This window comes from Eptesicus fuscus, chromosome 9 (assembly GCF_027574615.1).
Source record: "Eptesicus fuscus isolate TK198812 chromosome 9, DD_ASM_mEF_20220401, whole genome shotgun sequence".
Lineage (NCBI taxonomy): Eukaryota > Metazoa > Chordata > Mammalia > Chiroptera > Vespertilionidae > Eptesicus > Eptesicus fuscus.
This window is the reverse complement of record NC_072481.1, coordinates 22,942,698-22,965,685: the sequence shown is the minus strand read 5'-3', so window position 1 is coordinate 22,965,685 and position 22,988 is coordinate 22,942,698. Positions and strand designations below refer to the sequence as shown.

The 22,988-nt window shown below is 34.4% G+C and overlaps 1 protein-coding gene and 1 pseudogene across 1 annotated transcript in view; both read right to left on the bottom strand.

The window, feature by feature from the left end:
* The window catches only part of LOC103294875 (argonaute RISC catalytic component 3), a 98,318-nt gene that overhangs the window by 36,230 nt on the left and 39,100 nt on the right, over window positions 1-22,988 (bottom strand). Inside the window, exon 6 of the mRNA XM_054721435.1 lies at window positions 462-596. Coding sequence (XP_054577410.1) covers window positions 462-596 — 135 coding nt within the window. The remainder of the gene's footprint in view (window positions 1-461; window positions 597-22,988) is intronic.
* LOC114235071 (U1 spliceosomal RNA) lies at window positions 13,736-13,889 on the bottom strand (annotated as a pseudogene).

The following is a 22,988-nucleotide window of genomic DNA, read 5'->3' as shown; positions in this document are numbered from 1 at the left end:
TGAAATAACTAAATTCCAACTCTAGAACACATGAAATAGACTAGCCCCTTATCCATAAATTTTCAAAGGAATATAATATTCTGCTATCATTTCAGAAAAATAAGGAAGTCATTATATTAGAATTTATTTAAAGAATGATTCCAATTCTGAAGTAACAATGTTTTTTGAAATAACCTTTCTATTTTTAACAGTATTATAGAAGCATTTCCCTATGAGACTCATACCTTCAGCTAATAAAGGAAAGTATTAACAAAAAATTAGCTGGTATGATATTAATCCCATTACTTGATACTTCTGTCACTGAAACACTATCTAAGCTGTTATTATAATGAATATTTTATAACTGATCTTTATTTTACTGGTAATGTTACATGAATAAACAACAATTTAAAAAATTTTCAGTAAGTTTGTCATACTCATGAATTTTACAGTTAAGTTGTTCCAAATGCTAATTAATTCACCTTTTATCTCTTTGGTGAATTTTACCCGATGAGAATCAGTCAGAGGTCTTGGTTGCTCATCAATATTATGAATGTCAAGAACTTCACACATGAACTGAATTACAGGTTGTGCTTTGTAGAAGGCAGTGGCAGAAACTAGGAAGAAAAACAAAATAGTTCAAATTAATGCTTCCTTAAAAAAGTTCAGATTCAATCTCAGCTCCACGATAATGAACTATAGAATTAAAATCATCCTTTATATATACTTATATACTTATAAAAATATTTCCAAAATTAAGCAGGTTCAATTTAACCTCTGTTTGACTAAAAAGACAAGCACAAGAACAGGAAAGCTAAAAACTACAGTTTTTATAATCTCTTTCTTTCACCATGGTAACTGAATCATTCCATTCTCTACTACATGTACAGAGAAGTGTTCTGGGTGTGAGACAAGTCCTGTAAAGGGACAAAGAAGGCCTGAGATCCTTAGCAAATGAGAAAGTTATGTATTATTTCTTAAAGCTTCCTATGCCACTCCAGACTGTTTTATCTATTCTAGTGAGAGCTTTCCCTGTTTTGTACAGATTTGAGTAGACAGCAGTGTTAAATGTTATTAGTGCTAATGAAAGCTATAGGTAGTAACAATAGTAAGGGGTATCTGCCCAATGTTATCTAGCTACAGTTGCAGTTTTCTAACAGTCAACCAGCATGATTTCTTAATCTTTGCTTTTGGTACTGGAAGAGCTTCAACAATGGTTAGTAGATCACCTTCACACATTTCTTAAACACATACTTACTGTCTGCTATTATGTGCTACACTAGAAATTAAAAAACATGCCCACTGTCTACTGATGAGGGTGGAAGGGGTGAAAGAGGGGGACATATGTAATACCTTGAACAATAAAGATAAATTAAAAAAAGAAAGATATGCACGCCTATGTTCATAGTAGCGTTATTTACAATAACTAAGATCTGGAAACAGCCCAAATACCCAGCAGTAGATAAGCAGATAAAAAAGTTGTGGTACATTACACAATGGAATACTATGAGGCTGTAATAAAGAAGGATCTCTTACCCTTTGTGATAGCATGGATGGACCTGGAGATTATTATGCTAAGTGTAATAAGCCAGTCAGAGAAAGACAAATATCACATTATCTCACTTAAATGTCAAAATAAGCTGATGAACAAAATAGGTCCAGAGACATGGATGCATGGAACAGACTGACAGATCTAATGAACAAAATAAACTGATGAACAAAATAGGTCCAGAGACATGGATGCATGGAACAGACTGACAGATCTCAGAGGGAAGGGGGAGAGGGGTGTGGGAGGGCAGGAAGAGATTAATCAAATAACTTATATGCATAGCCCATGGACACAGACAATAGTGCAGTGAAGGCCTGGGGTGGGGTAGGGGCAGGATGGAGGGGGGCAAAGGGCGGGAAATGGAGGACATCTGTAATATGTCAATAATAAAAATACATTTTAAAAAAGTTCTACCAAAAATCGATGGCAAATTTCAAATTCAACTTCAGTTAATAGGAAATCCTAACTAGCACAGTAATTTAAGTTTAAAAAAAAAAAATAAAAAGGTAGCCCTAACTGGTTTGGCTCAGTGGATAGAGCGCTGGACTGCAGAACCAAGGGTCCCAGGTTCGATTCCGGTCAAGGGCATGTGCCTTGGTTGTGGGCACATACCCAGTAGGGAGTGTGCAAGAGGCAGCTGATTGATGTTTCTCTCTCATCGATGTTTCTAACTCTCTATCCTTCTCCCTTCCTCTCTATAAAAAATCAATAAAATATATTTAAAAAAAGGTAAAGAGAATGAAAAGGGAGAAACAAAATTATTCTCTACAATATGACTGTCTACACAGAAAACCCAATATTCTATAAATTACAGAATTAATAAGAGAGTTCAGCAAGGTTGCTAGATTTAAAATCAACATCCTATATAATAAAAGGGTAATATGCAAATCGACTGAACTGCAGAACAACTGGTCACTATGATGCACACTGACCACCAGGGGGCAGATGCTCAATGCAGGAGCTGCCCCCTGGTGGTCAGTACACTCCCACAGGGGAAGCGCCACTCAGCCAGAAGCCAGGCTCATGGCTCACAGCTGGCGAGCGCAGCAGCATGGAGGAAGCCTCTCCTGCCTCCACAGCAACCCTAAGAATGTCCGACTGACATGCCCAGAAGGCTCCTGGACTGCTAGAGGGCACAGGCCAGGCTGAGGGCCCCCCTCCCCCCAGTGCACGAGAATGTCGTGTACCAGGCCTCCAGTATGAAAATAAATTATATTCTTATATATTACTAACCAACTTAAAATGTAATAAAAAATACTTAAAATCACAACATAAAATATAAGGTACTTGAAATGAAATCCGAACAAAAGATGTATAAGACCTATAGAGGGAATAGATATCTTTACTATTGAAAGATATTACAGAAGATGTAAATACATGAAGTAATATACCCAATTCATGTAAATTATCCCCAAATTAATCTGCAAATTCAAAGCAATTTCAATCAAAATACCAACAGGATACAACCCTCACAACTTTAAGAAGCTGAGATGGAAATTAATACGAAAAAGCAATAAAACATGAAAAGCCAAAACAATTTTTAAGAATAAGGTCAGTGCCCGGCCAGCATGGCTCAGTGGTTGAGTGTTAACCTATGTACCAGGAGGTCATGGTTTGATTCCAGTCAGGGCAAATGCCCAGGTTGTGGGCTTGATCCCCAGTGTGAGGTGTGCATGAGGCAGCCGATCAATGATTCTCTCTCATCATTGATGTTTTCACCTCTCATCCTTCCTCTCTGAAATCAATACAAACATATTAAAAAATAAAAGAATAAGGTCAGTCTTGTCATTCATCATGATTTTAATAATCCTATTCAAGTCAAGAGACTGTGGGGACAGACACAAAGACCAGCAGAATGGACTTGAAAACCTACCTCATACTCGACACAAAAGCAAATTCCTATTCAGAGAACTAAATATGGAAAAAATAAAGTTTAGAGTAAAATATAGAATATGTTGATCTTGGAGGTAAGAATTTCCTAAACAATATACAAAACTATAAACCATTAAAACTATATAAAAAAAAAGATACGATTTAGAAAAGTGAAAAAAACAATAACTAACAACCAGGTTATAGATTGGTAGAGGATATGTGTAGTAAACATAACAAATGATTAGTATCTAAGTTCTTATAAATTAAGATAAAACAATAAAAACAAAACAAAAAAAGTGGTAGGCATTTCATAGAAAAGCTAAATGTCAAAAACACTGAGCTATCATTTTTACACCAATCAAGATGGGCAAAAAATATTAAGATCAGAAACACAAACTGACAAGCCAATGGAAGAATGGAAGTTCTCATAAAGATTACAGGAATATAATCTGATACAATCAGTCAGGAGAACAAATGATTATAGATAGTAAATCTGAAGATGCGCATAATTATCAACTCAGCAACTCCACTATACTGGAATGTATACAAGAAAAATTCCTTATCTGCAAAAGGAGATATGAATAAGAATGCTTATTATAGCACTGCTTTTATTTTTAAAAAATATATTTTTATTGATTTCAGGGAGGAAGGGAGAGGGAAACATCAATGATGAAAGAGAATCATTGATTGGCTGCCTCCTGCACACCCCACACTGGGATCAAGCCCGCAACAGGGCAAGTGCCCTGACCAGGAATCGAACCATGATCTCCTTGTTCACAGGTTGATGCTCAACCACTGAGCAACACTTGCCAAGCTGTAGCATTGTTTTTAATAGTAGAAAGAATGGAAACAACCTAAATATCCATCAATTGAATGGATAATTGTGTAGTATATTCATTCAATTAAAATTAAGGGGCAGGTTAGATTTCAGATAAAAAATTGAGAAATAAAATACAGATATTTCTTGAGAGGAGTTTGGTGGAAATGAGTTATTATCAACAATTAGATTGCTAGAATCTAGATATGTATAAATACAACTAAGGAAATTTTCTTTTTTACAAAAATTGACTAGAAATCTAGAATACCAGTGAGATAGTCTTTCAATTTATGAGCAAGCCTATTTCTGAATTTATTAAAGTCATTTAAATTTCATTAAGGTTTTATTATATATCCTATAACTCTCATGTATCTTTCAATAGACTTACTAAAATTTTTGTTGCTGTTGCTGTTGGAAATGTATCCTTTAATTTTTTGTCACTTACTAACTGCTGCATGTTTGTTTTTAAACTATGTTTATTTATTTTTTATTCATTGGTAGCAGTGTTAGGATAATTTATTTAATTTTTTAAAATATATTTTATTGATTTTTTACAGAGAGGAAGGGAGAGAGATAGAGAGCTAGAAACATCGATAAGAGAGAAACATCGACCAGCTGCCTCCTGCACACCTCCTACTGGGGATGTGCCCGCAACCAATGTACATGCCCTTGACCGGAATCGAACCTGGGACCCTTCAGTCCACAGGCCAACGCTCTATCCACTGAGCCAAACCGGTTTCGGCAGTGTTAGGATAATTTTAAAAAAGGACAGGCGTGGAAATAAAATAGATTTTAATCCTAGGTCCAGCATTCACTAATTTCTCTGAATTTCTATCTGTTTATCTGTAAATTAGAAAAATACCTACTATTCATAGCATTAGGGTGGAGATTCAATGTAAGGTACCTACTTGTGCCCAGAACATGATAGCTTAAGAGAACTCCTTTTCTCATTTTTGAAGAACTGTCTACTCATGTCTTTTGATCTACTGAGGTCTTAATTCTAGGCAAAATCATTTTGTCAATGTAAACACCTTAAAGGTGTTATACGAGAGAATGTTCCACAAAGAAGAGGTTAGAATTTTTAAGTTTGCTTTTTTGTGTGTCAAAATTTAAAATTTCTGTTAAGACACAGCTGAAATAACAAATGTGAAAGAAAAGAAAATAAGAAATATTTGCCATATTTAAAAATAACTAGGAATACATGTATCAAAATAAGTCTAGGTTCAAATGAATAGTATAAAACAAAGCAGTAACTAATGTTGGATCATGGCAAAAACATAACCACAATTATACTTTAATGTTGTACACATACTACTTCCTGAGAAGTTACATGGTATGACTGTTATCTGCCTCAATTTTATAGTTTACTTCCATGGCTCTGAAGGTATTGAACAGAAACTATGATCATTCATTACACAATGCCTTTTTATAGAAATCATCAGTGAGCAATTTAGAGGTGACATTACACATCTTTGCATTTCCTATTATCGCCTAGTAAAATATTAACAACATAGGACTCCGGAGATATTTATAAATTAAAAAGTTAATTAAAAAATTTTAAATATAAAAGATCACATATTTACTACTGTCTAAAACATGAATGTGCCACTTAAATAATGTCAATACCACATAACCAACATCTAGATCACGATCCAAATAATGCCAATATCCTAGAATCTCTTCTCTAGCCCCTTCCCAACCCTGACTTCCTTTCTCTCCTTTGAAAGTAACCAAAATCCTGGCTTTTATGGTATCACTTCATCCCTAAATAACAGTTTAGTTTTCCTAGTTCCTAAACTTATGTAACTGGAAACAAAGCATGTATTCATTTTGAGACTTGTTAAAAGTTGTTTCTAAATCATCTATATATTAATTAAATGTAATTACTTTCTTTATTTTCACTGCTCTACATTCTTGTTGAAGAAATATACAATTTATCCATTCTAATATTGGTAGATATTTGGCTTGGTACTTTGGTTATTAGAATAATATCATGAACATCCTCACAGATGGTCTTTTTGCTGCACATACACATACAAATTTCCCTAGTAGAAAAGGCTGTATCTAGGAGAATTGTTGAGTCATAATGGATGTGTGTCTCTAACTTTTCTAGATGACGCCAAACACTTGCAAAGTAGTTTTAACAACTGACCCACAGCAGTTTTTAAGAATCACTCTTGTGCCAAATTCTCAACAACTGTCAGTATTGTCAGACTTTTAGCATTTCTGGTGGGTGTGTAGTGATACCTCATTTTTTAAAAGCAATTTTGAAGTATAGTTTACATACAATAAAATACATCTTAAGTGTAAAGTTCAATGATTTTGAAAAATGTATACATTTATACTACTACCACCCCAATTAAGACAGAACATTTACACCACCCCAGAAAGTACTTTCCTGCCCCAATGTAATAATTTCTTCCTCCATCTGCCCCAGACAACTTTTCTGATTCTTTTTAGAATAGATTAACTGGTACCAAAATTTCATATAAATGCAATTCTTTTTATATAAATGCAATTTATACTGTATGTACTACTATGTGTCTGACTTCTTTTGAACATTTTAGCTAAGATTCATCCATACCATTGTATAAATTATTGAGTGGATCTATTTCTGTAGCTATTCTAATTGCTTCTCAGCCTTTTGGCCAAGTGTTGTATCTGTAGCTATTCTATAACTTAATTTATATGTCCATCTTTTACCCCCCTTTCATACTTAAAAAAATTTTTTTAAAATATATTTTATTGATTTCTTACAGAGAGGAAGGGAAAGGGATAGAGAGTTAGAAACATCGATGAGAGAGGAACATCAATCAGCTGCCTCCTGCACACCTCACAATGGGGATGTGCCCGCAACCAAGGTACATGCCCTTGACCGGAATCGAACCTGGGACCCTTCAGTCCGCAGACCGACGCTCTATCCACTGAGCCAAACCAGTTAGGGCCATACTTAAAAAAAATTTAATTGCTGTAGATTTAAAACATGTCTTGAAATCAGGTCATATAAATCTTCTGTTTTTCAAGATGGTTTTGGCTATTCTAGGTTCTCTGCCATCTGCATGCAAATCTTAAGAATCAGCCTGCCAATTAATATTTTTTAAAAGCCTTATGAGATTTTGCGATTGTGTTAAATCTATAGATCAACTTGGGGAGAATGGACATCTTAACAATTTGAGTCTTCTGGTCAAAGAACATGATATTTATCTTTTCTAGGAATGCCTTAGAGCAGTGATGGCGAACCTATGACACGCGTGTCAGCACTGACACGCGTAGCCATTTCTGATGACACGCGGCCACTGAGGTGGCCGCATGCCGAGGATGAAACATTTGCTGCTCCTGAGGATGAAACATTTGCGAAATAATGTTTTTTCTTCAAAGTGACACACTACCCGAGTTATGCTCAGTTTTTTGGCGAAGTTTGACACACCAAGCTCAAAAGGTTGCCCATCACTGCCCTAGAGCTTTCAGTGTAGAGGCCTTGCACATATCTCTTTGAACCTATTCCTAAACATATTTTTTCATATTCTTATAAATGGTACATACATTTTTTTTCATTTTTCCCAATTGTTGAATACTGACATTATTTCTTGTTATATTGCTAGTGTTAATTTTTGTTTATGCAAACTGTATCTTATGACTTTGCTAATAAGTTCATCTATTAATTCTAATAGAGGTTTTTTTTGGAGGGTAGATTCCTTAAGATTTTATATGTAGACAATAATGACTTCTGTAAAAAGAAATATTTCTGCCCTGACTGGTTTGGCTCAGTGGCTAGAGCATCGGCCTGCGGACTGAAGGGTCCTGGGTTCGATTCGGATCAAGAGCATGTAGTTGGTTTCAGGCACATCCCCAGTAGGGGGTGTGCAGGAGGCAGCTGATCGATGTTTCTCTCTCATCAATGTTTCTAACTCTCTATCCTTCTCCCTTCCTCTCTGTAAAAAAAATCAAAATATATTTTAAAAATATTTCTTCTTCACAATATTATGCCTTTATTTTTCCTGCTTCACTGCACTGGTCTGGACCTCCAGCGCAATATTGAATAGAAGTAGGAGAGCAAGGATCCTTGCCTTGTTCTTGAACTTCAAAAGCATTAAATCTTTTTACTATTTACTATGATGATGCCTGTGTATTTTTGTAGATGCTTTCTTTGATCATGTTCAGGAAGTTTACTTTTATTGCTAGTTTGTTGTAAGAGAATGTTAAAATGTGTCAAATGATTCTTCTGTTAAGAGGATTTGATATTTTTTTCTCAGGTGTCAGTATCAGAGGTATACCAGCTTTATAAAATTGAGTTGACAATAAAGTATTATTTTAAAAATAAATAAAATAGAGTTAAAAGCCTTATCTTGTTTTCTGAAAGAATTTGTGCAAGATTGGTATTTTTTCTTAAATGTTAGAGAAGATTCTAACATTTAAGAAACACTGAAATAATTTGGGACTGGGGTTTTATTAGAAAGAATTATTAATTAAATTTCTTTAATAGATACAAGGCTATTCATATTTCCCTTTGAGTAAATTTTTACAAAGTTGTGTTTAAGTTATAAAATTAATTGGTATAAAGTTGTTCATAACATTTTATTAACCTTTCCATTTTGAAGGATTTTTAGTGATACCTCTTTCTTTCATTACTGATACTGGTAATCAGTTTTTTTCTATTTTTCTTCATTAGTATTGCTAACAATTTATTGATTTTATTAATATTTAAAGAACAACCAACTTTTGGCTTCTTTTGTTTTTTTGTTTGTGCTGTTTGTTTTCTATTTAAATTTTGCTCTGATCTTTATTATTTCTTACCTTCTGCTTATTTTGGGATTTAATGTGTTATTTTTCTAGCTTAGAACAAGAGCTTTGTGTGACAGTCTCCAAAGTGGTCCCTAATAAGTCTTGCCTTGTAGGATATGCACCTTTTTGTAAGTCTCTTCTACACTGAATACATCTGATCTGTGTAACTAACAGGTTATTATGAAAATGGCAGAATATAACTTTCATTGCTAGGCCTTAATGTCATTACAGCTTCTGTCTTGCTCCGTCTTAGATTACTTGCTCCAGAGAAAGCCAGATACAACGTCATGAGGAGACTTAACCAGCCCTATTGAGAGGTCCATGTGGCAAGAAACCAAGCCTCCAGTACAAATTTGTCACCAACTGAGTTTTATAGATGTCAAACAAGACTTAATCATCCATTTAAACATTAAGTACCTACTAGACAGGTTTGGAATTTATGGGTTGGAATTTAGAAAGGAAACATAAAAAGCCTCTGCCTTTTTAAAACAGATCTAGTTAACTACAAGGAGCTCATTTCATTCCTTCCCAAACTCCACTATAACTATAGTAAGAAATAAAAAGCAAGTTGACAAGTTGTAACTAACAGCAGATCCAAGAAAATGAAATTCTAAGCCAGCTATGTTGGGAATGATAAGAAACAACTGCATTTACACTACAGAGTTCTCAAAAAGCACAAGATGTGGCAGTACTATGTACCTCTGAAACTGATGACAGAAGGATGGGGGTGCAGAAAAACACAGAGAAAAACTGAAAAACAGGTCAATCCTAGATCCCTTGTCTAGCTCCACATTACTGAGCAACTGCCTCTTCATCCCTGCATAAGTCTGGAGTTTTAATGTCTGGAAAAGTAAAAGGTTCTTTGGAGAGAGGATATCTGGTACAACTGAAAGCACAGGACTAATCCAAAAACAAGAAATTAAATAACTATAAATAGTAAATGCTGAATGCAGACATTCCCCAAGCCAAAATCCCCAACTTGGTTTCCAGAAGGTAGGCAATAAGGTTACCCTCAGGCAGGAATTTGGAAGACCCAAGGGTTCTAATGTTATAGGTTCCCCACTAAAATCACCCAATGAAGAAACTCAGTCAACAGGCCCTACCGATGCATTCAAAGTTTCTAGTTAGTGTTTATACTCCCACTGAATCATGAGTAAAATATTCAAGGCTACGACATATTTGAGAAAAGCCTCCAAAGTGGAAGACAGGTTAAAAATATATATATTTGGAGGAAAAATAAAAATGTGAAGGATAGAGACACCAAAATAAGTTATTCTCACAGGTAAGAGAGGACAATACATTTATGAAACAAGAATAGTATGCTGTAAAAAATAACATTCAGGAAATGAAAAAAAACTATTAGAAATTAAAAACATATTAGCATAAAAGAAAAAGTGAATAGAGGGTTACAAGATGAAGATGAGGAAATTTTCCAGAAAGTAAAGCAAAACAAGGGAAACAAAAAGAGAACAGACATACACTTAAAATGGGTGAATTTTATGTTATGTAAAAATTAAGCCTCACTAAAGCTACTTAAAAATGGAGCACTGCTTTCGTTGTGGCTAGGTGGCTTAGTTGGTTGGAGCATCATCGTCCCATACACCAAAAGGCTGTCAGTTCAATTCCTGGTCAGGGAGCAGGCAACTGATGGATGTTTCTCTCTAAAATCAATTAAAAACAACAACAAAAACACAATCCTCTTGCCCTAACTGGTTTGGCCCAGTGGATAGAGTGTTGGCCTACAGACTGAAGGGTCCCAGGTTCGATTCCTGTCAGAGGCATGTGCCTTGGTTGTGGGCACATCCCCAGTGGGAGGTGTGCGGGAGGCAGCTGATCGATGTTTTCTCTCATCGATGTTTCTAGCTCTCTATCCCTCTCTCTTCCTCTCTGTAAAAAATCAATAAAATATATTAAAAAAAACAACAACCCACAATCCTCAGGTGAGGGTTAAAAAAAAAAAAAAAAAAGGAGCACTGCTTTCAAATTTATGAAGGAAAATTATTTCCAACATAAAAACCCAGCTAAACTACCATCTCAGTTTATGTAAAGTGTCAAAAAATTGCCTGCTATGTGACCTTTTCTCATGAAACTTCTAAACATTGAAAAAAGGGGGTGGAGGAAGAAAGGGGATGCAAAAACAGATTAATTTAGGAGAAAGACAAAATTCCCCAGAGAAATAGTGAAGTGTGATCCCAATAAGACAGCTGTGCATCAAATATGAAGGGCATGCTTGGACCAGACTGGAACAGGGTGAATCAAGAAACAGATCTGATGAAGACTGTCATTGAGAATTTTGCAGCCATTATGCTGATCTTCTAATATGAGGATAGACTGGGTAAGCCTGATAGATATCTATACTTGGCCCTGCTTGACCTCGTGTAGGAAGTTCAGACTTTATTTTTACCCTAAAGAAATGCTCTCCTTTGATCTACTTCTGAGAAGACTAATATGAATAGTGTAAAAATAAAAAATACTTCTTAATCTTAGAGATGTTATACCTTAATTCAAAACAAACACATGAAGCAAGCAACACTAATATTGTGATTAATAAATTACTAAAAATTTGTTTTCCTTACAAAGAACTTTTAACTCTTAAGCAGAATAAATTACAATTTAATAATTTATTATCCAATTATATTTTACAATAATTTTACAACCACTTATATTTTCTGATTACTTTCTTCTAGGAGCAAAATACAGTAAATGTGTTATAGAAAGCTACTTTTTACTGAAAAGCACAGAAAAAAAGTAAATAAAGATAAAATAACATTTCTCAGTTAGCTGTCCTGGGTCTGACATTTGTCTGCCAGAAATCTTGCTTCTTAAAGGAATACAGCAGAGAGCTGTGAATATTGAGAGCATAAGCTTTGGAGGCAGAACAGTTGACCTCAATCTTTTAAATATCAACTACGTGACTTTGAGCCTTAAATGTAAACTTTAGTTACATTCAAGTATAGGTTTAATAGGTTATATCACATGTAAACTATTTAAATATAAAATATAAACTATGTGACCTTAGAGACAGAAAGCCATTTTAGAGAAAGTTTAGAGATTTTTAACTCTCTAAACTTCAATGGGAGTATCACCTAACTCATACAACTGTGGTGAAGTTTGCATGAGATAATTCATGTAAAACCCTTAGCATTCAACCTGGTATATAATAAGAGGTAAATAAAAATATCTTAAGGGAGAAAGCACTAATAAACACCAGATTTATTGAGATGCTCTTACAATGTGTGAATTACAATAGTAAAATGAAAGTTGAAAATGAATTTGGCCTAAAAGCAGGCTAAATTAAAAATAAATTCCACATTTCATTGAATCTAAGATGCTAATGAAGGTAGGGCATATATTGATTCTATGTAACGTGATAAAGAAACTTGACAATTACTAGTAAACTGACAAACCATCAACTGTAAGACATCACTCAATTTCAGAGATGAAAGGTAAAAAAAACACCTTTTTTGAGTCTAAGATAAAATTAAGTAAGTTTAATTTTAATTATGCAGTTGAGAGAATATTAAGTACCATGAGAACAATCATTCTGAAGATAAGATTAAGTCACACAATTAGAATTAAATTGCTCTATTTCTCAGAGTACTCTTCCATGCTTATCTTCACCACCAATTTCACCTAGCTCTCATCTGTCACTTCCTCAAAGAAATGTTCCTGAGAGTAGAAGGATTAATGTGTTATACACTCCCACTGCACTCAGTACTTCTTCAGAGTACTCATTATATTGCTGAATACCAGTCTTCTCCAGTAGATTTCATGTTCAATAAAAGCTGTTTTAAACTCAGTGCAATATACCAAATGTAAGGGTTGCAAAATCAGTATCACACAGAAACAAAAAAGGAAATATAAGCAAGCAAGGTCGTCAGTGCAGTATTTTCACTCATTTTTCATAGCATTACGTATTACTACAATTCAAAAATACTCATTTACAATTTTAGGCTTTATTTTCATTTCATTAAAATTTCATATAGATCTTTAAAAAAATACTATCGATCTTCTGATTTCTTTGCTTTACAATGGCACAAATAAATATATTCTCACATTTTTCTTGAAATATGCAGCCTTTCAGGTCTATCTCTTCTCCCTACCCCAACCAACCTATTCCATTCCTCTTTGTACTTTCTACTTAAAAGGAACCAACCATTATCCAGAAATTGGGATTTGTCTCATCTAGGTTTTGATCATTTTACTGCATTTGCATGTACTCAGTATATACTTTTTTTCCTGTTTTGAATTTACTTAAGTAACATATCCTTTTGCTATTTGCTCTGCCCCAACTTTGTTTTTAACATTGATGGATTAATGTAGCCAAGTTTATCTGTATTTTCTATTATGATTTATAAATTTATATTTTAATGTTAGAGATAGACTTTACAAAGTTTCCATATAAACACACGTGGTTTATTTTTAGGCTCTACATTCTACTTCATTAATTTATCTGTCCCTGCACTTAAAAGCAGTATGCTATAATTGTTATAGTTTTAAAATAAGGAGGGCAATTCCTTCCTCTTTATTCTTTTTAGAAATTATATTGGCTTTTAATTCAATCTTGATCCTATTTTTCACAAGTATAATATAAAGATTCTCACAAATGCTTTAAATATCATTAAGAAAAGATAAATAGGAGTAATGTGATTATCACATTGGTTTCCTTATATTAAACTGGTCACAAAAGTAAAATAAAATTATACTAGCTTTTCCTGGTCATTAATTTTTTCATATAAACCCCCCCCCCCCCACCACCACAAATTATGCAGTTGAGTTTCCCACATTTGGGGAAATCACAGGGGTCAACACATCCGGAGTACAATGGATAAGCCTCGCACTGGGAAAACTACCTTCGTGATCATGGTATCTCCCCTGCCAGGTAAGTATCCTATAAATCTTAACATTAACTTTTCAAGAAATCCCTATTGGGATTTTAATTAAAATTGTATTTATAGATTAATTGTGGGAGAACTAACATATCAAATTAAGTCTTCTCAATAAGCTACTACATTTCATTCATTTAGTATTTCTCTTATGTCTTTGAATAAAATTTTTTATTTCTGTGTACCTCCTTTTCAATCCAAATTCTTGATCTCATCATATTTGTTAGAGCTCAGTTAAGACATCATTTACTTCTACAAACATTTTTTTTCCTAATTTTCCAGGCTTATTTGGATGCTCCTCCTCTATGCTCTTGGTTTTATTTACTCTTTGCTTAATATGACCAAAAGCTGTGCTAGGCCTGGAGGGTATATACATTGGTGAAAAAGATTAGCTTCTAAACGCTTTAATTCTAATAGGAGACACAGAACAATATAACTCGTCATTCAGGGTGACACATGCTATTACAGGGCAAGTACACTGTGCTATGGGAATACATAAGAGAAATACCTAACTCAGACTTGGGGGGTGAAGGGTGTCAAATACTGCTTCTCAAGGAAGTAACATGTAGACTGAAACCTGTAAGAAGAACAGAAGTTAGCAAACACAATAGTTACTAAATATCATAGTACTGACATCCTTGTCTTACTCTTGATTTTGTTGGAAAAGCTCCCATTGCTTAACTGTGAATTCATCTATTCTGAATGTTTCTTCTCTTGAAACCACTTTTTTGGCTCTCATACTGCCTGTGGGAAATGTTAATTGGTCACTGGTCCTTCTTCTTTCTTTAAATGTCAGTATTCTCCATAGCATTATCCTTCTCATAGGTTTTTAATCTAAATACTATCCTTAAGAAGTTTTTCCATTTCTACAATTCAAGTATGGATTTATATACTGAGAAGTCCCAAAATTTTATTTTTAACTCCTACCACTACAGATTTTCATACCTGCATTTCCAACTACATACTAAATTTCTTTATCCATATGTCTCAAAGAATCCTCAAGCTTTAGATATATACACAATTTATCTATTTTTATACATGGTGTACACTGCCAACTAACCAGCAATAGCAGATCTACTTCCCATATTCAGTTGACAGCATAACCATTGATACCTGGTTGAATGAGTCACTATTCTGAATGTATGTTGGCGAGTATGCCCTTCTTAGAAGCTAGTTTATAACACAGCACAGATACTGAGCCTGAGATTTGGGAACATAAAAGCTGTTTAAAAGGTTGAATAATCACAGGATTTTGTAGGCAAAGCATGTTCTTTTTTTCAATGTGTCAATTTGGCTAAACTAGTTGCCAGTTATTCAATCAAACACTAATCTAGCTGTTGCTGTGAAGATATATTACAAATGTAATTAAAGTCCATATTCTGGATAATATAGGTGGGCCTCATTCAATCAGTTGAAAGGCCTTAGAAGCAGGTTTGAGGTTTCTCCCAGAGATAGAAAAGAAATTCTACCTATGGATAGCAGCTTCAGCCCATGTCCATGAGATGCAGCCTGCCCTTCCTGACAGCTTATCCTAAGGATTTCAGACTTACCTAGTGTAAGCCGAATCTCTCTCCATATATATCTCCTACTGGTTCTGCTTCTCTAGTCGAACCTAACTAATAAACCAGGCTTGAGGTTTATTTCCAAAAACAATTCCTTAAAGAAGCTAGTAAACCCTCTGGTCTATTCATTTCCAATCAGTTCCATGTGCCAGTAACTATAACAAAGTTTTTTTCTGGACATGGTTCTTAAACCTCTTTTTTTTTTTTTTAACTTAATTCTTATAATATGTTCCTTCCTCTCCATCCCACATTAGACCATCACCATCTCTTACCTGAACTAGTGATTGAAAAAGCCTCCTAACTGGCTTCTCAGATTAGTTTTTTCTCCTCTATCTATTCTCCACACTGCTGCCAGAGGTCTCTTTCTGGAAAACAAATATGATCATGTCACTATCCTTCTTAAATACCTTTGAAGTCTTCCTACCTACAGGATAGTTTTTAATTCTTATTTCCTTATATTTTTCTTCGCATTTACTTTTCTGTTATTTTTCTAACTTGTTGAGATGAATGGGTATGCCACTGATACTTTTCATCTTTTCTAATAACATTTAAGGTTTTAAATTCTAACCATTGCTTTAGCTAATCATGCCAGTATGTACATTTTCATTACCCTTAAGTTCCAAATATTTAAAAATTTCATTGTGATTTCTTTGACCAATGGGTTATCTAGAGATTATTTATTAATAATATCCAAAGTTGGACTTTAAGCTTCAGTAGGAAAATAGCATCAATTTATTTCCAGAATTCCCCACTTTCTTCAACACAGAGCTACAAAGAGAATGTTAAAAAAAACACAAAAAACCTACATCTTCAGTGAACTTTTAAGACAATAAAAACCTGAAAATGCCAAATTATAAGTAAATATGGCCCCAAGTGCTTCCAAATATGGCCCCAAGAACCTATGCAAGAGAGGACAGGAAGTATAAAAGGAGTCTAGTGGGCAACCAGTAAATTTTCATTCCCAGAAAGAGAGTCCTATCCTAAGTGGGAACTGTAATGTTTAGAACTGAAATTGAATGGGGAAATCTCAGAAGGAAGTAGAGAAAGGAGGTGTAGAAAATGCCATGAAACTAAGTGACAGATCTCACACAGGACTACCCTTCTAAAAGCGAGGCATGCACTTTTCTTTCGTAACATCAAACTTACAAAAAGTTAAAAGAATAGTACAAAGACCTCCTGTACAACCTCCACAAATGCAGGTACTTTAAAAAGCAGAAGTTGTATTAGTAGAAGCTAGTAAGGACTTAGTGGAACTCATGGCTGGTAATTCCCATCTTTTAAATGCCTAAATTATTGAGAGGCAAAGGAAATGTGGTTACATTTTGAAGAAAGAACCCATCTGAGCAACAGGACAGAGGTCTTGAGCAGAGAAACCTGGAAAATTACCTTGCTCCTAATGTTCTATCCCACCTCTCCCTCCCACTTAGTCTCTTCTAAAAGGTGGCTTGGAAAAACTAGTATCATTTAAATGTGAGTAACAAAAAAGTGATACGTTCCATACAAAAATACCAAAAGAAAGTGTAAAGAGGCAGCACAACATCCCTGATGAAGAAAATGCAACAGAAAATATCACCACAAAGTAGATGAAAATTAACTCAAAGATTCGTAATGCAGCTATGATGAAAGATCTCAGGGCAGAAATTGATCTCAGGAGACAGCCAGTCAACAGGAGAAGATAAAATAAGCATTACAAACTCATGTAAGAAATGAAAGAAAAAAATTTTTTTAAATTAAAAAGATGAAGACTAAACTACAACTAGTACATGGTAAAACTTACACCACAAAAGGCACAGTAAGGAGCAAATAGTACAGAACATTTTTAAAAGAAAATGATAGATTTTATTAAAAAAAGATAAAAGACTTAAATTTACATTTTCAAAGGCAATCCCATGTTTTAAAATAAAACCGACCCAAAACAGTCAATACTGAGAAATAATCTAATAAAACAATTATGAAAAATACTTATAAAAGGAAAAAAAAAAATCAAGCTGTTGCCCTGGCTGGTTTGGCTCAGTGGATAGTGTCGGCCTGCTGACTGAGGGGTCCTAGGTTTGATTCTAGCCAGGGACACATGCCTGGGTTTCGGGCTCGATCCCCAGTGGGGAGCATGCAGGAGGCAGCCAATCAATGATTCTCTCTCATCATTGATGTTTCTATCTCTCTCTCCCTCTCCCTTCCTTTCTAAAATCAATGAAATATATTTTTTTAAAAATCAAGCTGACATACTTCTCTACTGAGCATTCACTGTCAGAAGACAGTAGAAAAATACCTATAAGGTAAATCAAGAAAGTAAGAGTCAATAATTTTATGGCTAGCCAAGCAGTCCTTTAGGAATAGGCTATAGACAAAAAGCAAAAAGTCAGCTTTTATTCATATTAGCCCTTCTTGAAGAAACAACTTGAGGACACACTGCAACTAAGAGATGACAGGAAAAATGTCAGGAAAAGACCAGTAGTGACCAATATATTTAATTGTAGATTTAAGATTAAAACAAATGGAAATACTTATGACAGAATAGTGTAACGGTTATACAATCTAACAATACAGAAATCATAATACATACAAAAAATGAATGACAGAGTAGAAAAAATAAAAGTAGAATAAATTCACTGATTGCACCTTATAGTAATAGATGGTCAAAGTTGAGAGTCAAGTAGTAAAAAAAAATAGGTCCAGAGGCATGGATGCTTGGAACAGACTGACAGATCTCAGAGGGGTGGGTGTGGGTGTGGGGGACAGAAAGAGATTAACCAAAGAATTTATATGCATGGACACATACAATAGTGTGGTGAAGGCCTGGGGTGGGGAGGGGGTGGTTGAAGGGGGACAAAAAGGGGGAGGGATATTGGGGACACCTGTAATACTGTCAACAATTAAAAAAAATAAGCAAAATTATAATGAATAAAACAATGCTATAATGGCTAAAACTAGTTTGTAAAGGAGAGGGAGGAAAGAAAGAGAAGAGAATAAAGCTAATATAATTGTTACTCAATAAGGAAAAAGACACTGCTTTAAAAAAGAAAGTTGAAGACCAGTTGGTGTGGCACAGAGGTTGAGTGTTGACCCATGAACCAGGAGGTCATGGTTTGATTCCCTGTCAGCGCACATGCCCGGGTTGTGGGCTCAATTCCCAGTAGGGGGATGTGCAGGAGGCAGCTGATCGATGATTCTCTCTCATCATTGATGTTTCTAACTCTTTCTCCCTTTCCCTTCCTCTCTGAGATAAATAAGAAACATATTAAAACAAAGAAAGTTGAATATTATATGAAGTTATAAGTATAAAGGTAACCACTTGTGGGGAAAAAACCTTCTTAATTCAAAACTATAGTTAAAAAAGCACAAAATAGACCACTTAGTTTAAAAAACGTATATAATCAGAAAATATAACAAAATAATTTGACACAACTAATATGAAACATATATATTATTCCTATCTATCTGGCTCAACTGATCCATTAACAGAAAAAAGCTTTGGACTGACCCCAAAGCAAAAAAACCCTGTAAGCTGTTGTCAAGATATATTTGTGATTCAAAAAATATTTAAAAATTTAAAAGAAATGAAAATTTAGGGCCCGGACTAGTAGCTCAGTTGATTAGAGCATCGTCCCGATAGGAAGTTTTTGGGTTCAATCTCTGGTCAGGGCACATACAAGAAGCAACCAACGAATGCATAAATAAGTGAAACAACAAATCTCTCTTTTTCTCTCTCTCCCCTCACTTCTTTCCCCCAACCTAATAAATAAATAAAATAAATGAATGAACAGAATATGGTTCACAAAAACATAGATTATAATCCTTTATTTAGATAACGAAGACAGACTTTGACCAAAAAGTACTAAAACAAGTCATTTTACCATTGTAAAAGATATAATTCACAATGAAGAAAACAGGTATGTTTATGTTCTCTATAATACTAGTATACCAGCAACATTAAGAAAGGAGAAATGATAGCAGATTAAAAAAAAAAAAAAAGAGTAGAAACACAATAATAAGAAATTTAGCCCTAATTGGTTTGGCTCAGTGGATAGAGCATCGGCCTGCGGACTGAAGGGTTCCAGGTTTGATTCTGGTCAAGGGCATGTGTCTTGGTTGTGGGCACATTCCCAGTAGGGAGTGTGCAGGAGGCAGCTGACGGATGTTTCTCTCTCATCGGTGTTTCTAACTCTCTATCCTTCTCCCTTCCTCTCTGTAAAAAATCAATAAAATATATATTAAAAAAAAAAAGAAATTTAAATTTATTTTTCCCAGTCTGAGAGAACAAGTACACAAAAATAAATAAGGGAATAAATGATCTAAATAACAAAAATGGTAGTGCTGATCGATATTCATTTAACTCTACCCAAATAATTGAATATCCTTTTTTTTAAAAAAATATACATATATATTTTTACTGATTGCAGAGAGTGAAAGGATGAGGGAGACAGAAACATCAATGATGGGAGAGAATCACTGATCGGCTGCCTTCTGCATGCCTCCCACTGGGGATGTGCCCTTGACCAGAATCAAACCCAGGACCCTTCAGTCTTCAGGCCAATGGAGGCAAACTGGGTAGGGCAAATATTCTTTACTTTTACTTTTTAAATGTTTTTATGGATTTTAGAGAACGAGGAAGGGAGAGAGAAACATTGATTGGCTGCCTCCTGCATGTCCCCTACTGGAAATAGAGCCCACAACCCGGGCATGTGCCCTGACTGGGGAATCAAACCAGTGACCTTTTGGAGCATGGGATGATCCTTAACCAACTAACTGAGCCACACCTGCCAGGGCTATCCCTAATTTTTAAATAGCTATTGAATTTTTGTAAAAATTGACTACATATTAGGCTACAAAAAATACCTCAACAAATTCTGAAATTAGAAATTACAAAACATGCCCTAGCTGGTTTGGCTCAGTGGATAGAGCGTCGGCCTGGGGACTGAAGGGTTCCAGGTTCGATTCCAGCCAAGGGTACATGCCTGGGTTTCGGGCTCGATCCCCAGTGGGGGGCGTGCAGGGGGCAGCCGATCAATGATTCTCTCTCATCAATGATGTTTCTATCTCTCTCTCCCTCTCCCTTCCTCTCTGAAATCAATAAAGAAATATATATTTAAAAAAAAAATTACAAAACACATTCTCTGTGTAACAACACAATAAAATGAGAAATTTATAACAAAATCAGAAAATAAAGAGATTTTCAATCTGAAAATTTAATAAGTCTCTCAAAAAACATTTAGGTAATAGGGCAAATACAAATAAAATCTGTGGTGTTTGGAATATAGCTAAATCAAGAGATCAGAAGAAAATTTATTACTTTACATACTTTTATCAATAAGAAAAAAATGAAAGTAAATGAGTTACTAATAAAGCTCTAAAAGTTACAAAAACAACTAAATTAACTGAAGTAGAGGGAAAAATATAAAGCTAAAAGCAGAAATTAAGAATGTTTAAAAAGCCAGAAAACTGAAAAAAAAAAAAATTTCCAGAGTTCTTGCTGGTGGGGAGAATAACTCAAGTGATTAAAATTACTACCTCTCCTAATCAACAGTAAAATTAAGGACAAAGTACAAACATACAAAACAAGAAATGGGGATAAATAACAGAAATAGGCACAATTTCAAAAAATAGGAAACTAATTAATCAATAGGAAGCAAGAGATCCTCCTATACATACAAAAGTATTCTTTCTAAAGTCAGGAATAAAAAGAGGATGCCCACTAATCACTAATGTTTAAATTGTCCTGTCTAAATATTTAGTCAGTGTAACCTGATGGAGAGATATAAAAGGAAGAGGTAAACCTATCACTATCTGCAGATGAAATGATGATAACCTGGAAACTAGGAAAGTCACTTAAAAAACTACTATAAACAATAATGGAATTCAGTAAGGCAGAGAGAAATGTTGGTATACAGAACTTAAAAGCCTTCATGTATATAAACAATAACCAGTTAGAATCTATAAATTCATTTAGTAGCAAAAATAGGGGGGAAATGTCCAGAAATAACAAGAAATGTGCAAATTTTATGTGAGAAAAACTTTAATACATTCCTAAAGAAAACAAAAGTAATCTTGAACAAATGCAATGACATACTATTTTCTTTGACAGAAAGATTCAATATTTTAAGATACCAATTTGTCCTAACTTAATTTATAAATATGATATCTCAATAAAAATAATAGCCCATCCTCCACTCTATTGGATCTAGACACAGGTTTCTAAAGCTTATATGGTAATAAATAAAAATGGCCTAGAAAAACCTGGGGAAAAAATGAGACTAGTGCTATTAGATATTAAAAGTCATAAAAGAAATTATTGATCACTACTTTTAAGGGTTTGTGTACACATACACACACGCACACAGAGGGGTAAATTTCTATGTGGCAAAAAGCAAACAAAAACTAAGACTGTAGCAAAGGCCTAAAGACAAGTAACAACAAAGTATATCATCTGTAATTCACATCTCAATTGAGAAAGCTCAATAAATGAGACCAAACATCCAACAGAACAAAAAGGGCGAAGGATACGAACAGTTAACAGAAAAAGAAAGGTGGCCCTTACATATGTGAAAATGTTCAAATGGAAAACAAAAGCACATAGTGAAACTTTGTCTTGTAAATCCGATTGACAAAAATCTAGTTTGATGCCTGTAGAGGCAAAGGCAAAAGGAAATAGGTAGTCTTAATCCCTGACGCAAAATAAGTATTTACAATCTTGGTAGAGGGCAATCTGGCAATAACAATGAAAATTACAAATACATTTGCCCTTGACTCATCAATCTCACTCCTGGAATCTATCTTAAAATATATATATATTTATGAAATGATGTTCTGAAATGGCATATAATTAAAAGGGACTCTTGAAATATATCCCCTCAATGACATAGCTCCACAATGGCAAATGCAGCTGAAAATAATGAGGAAACTATGTATTGATCTAGAAAAAACCAAGGTTCCTTGGAGGAATGGCTGATTCCAGGTACAGGGTAAGAAATATAAGATGAGCCTGGAACATCCTGCTGTGCTGGAAAGCTATCAAAGACTAATGAATTAGCAATAGGACATTATGATTTTCCACATAAGAATTCCACCTAATACAAAAGGAATAACATAATTAGAAAATATATCAGTTGACAGTGCCTAGTGAAATAAATAGTTCAGGTAACAATGATCAATGAATGGAATATTAGAAATTGAAAGGCTGATTGGAAAATTTTAATGGAGAGATCAGGCCTATTGTATCATTTTAAAAAATGGGATTATTAAATACTGATACAATATGAAGCACTTATAAATTTATAAAGTATTTTGAACCAGAACTGAATCAAGCCTCAAGGGCCAACTTTCATTTTAAGGAAATATAAAGGACAGAGGAACAAAGTAATCACAACACAAGAAAACAAAAGACAAATCCAGGTTTTTGGATATTCTATAGGACACCTGACAACAAGCCAACAGAAAAAAACACACCAAAAAAACCAACAGACAAAATAAAACAAGAGGGAAAGAAATGGGACTACTACATTTTTAAAAGACATAGAAAAAACATTGATGAAAGAGAATCATTG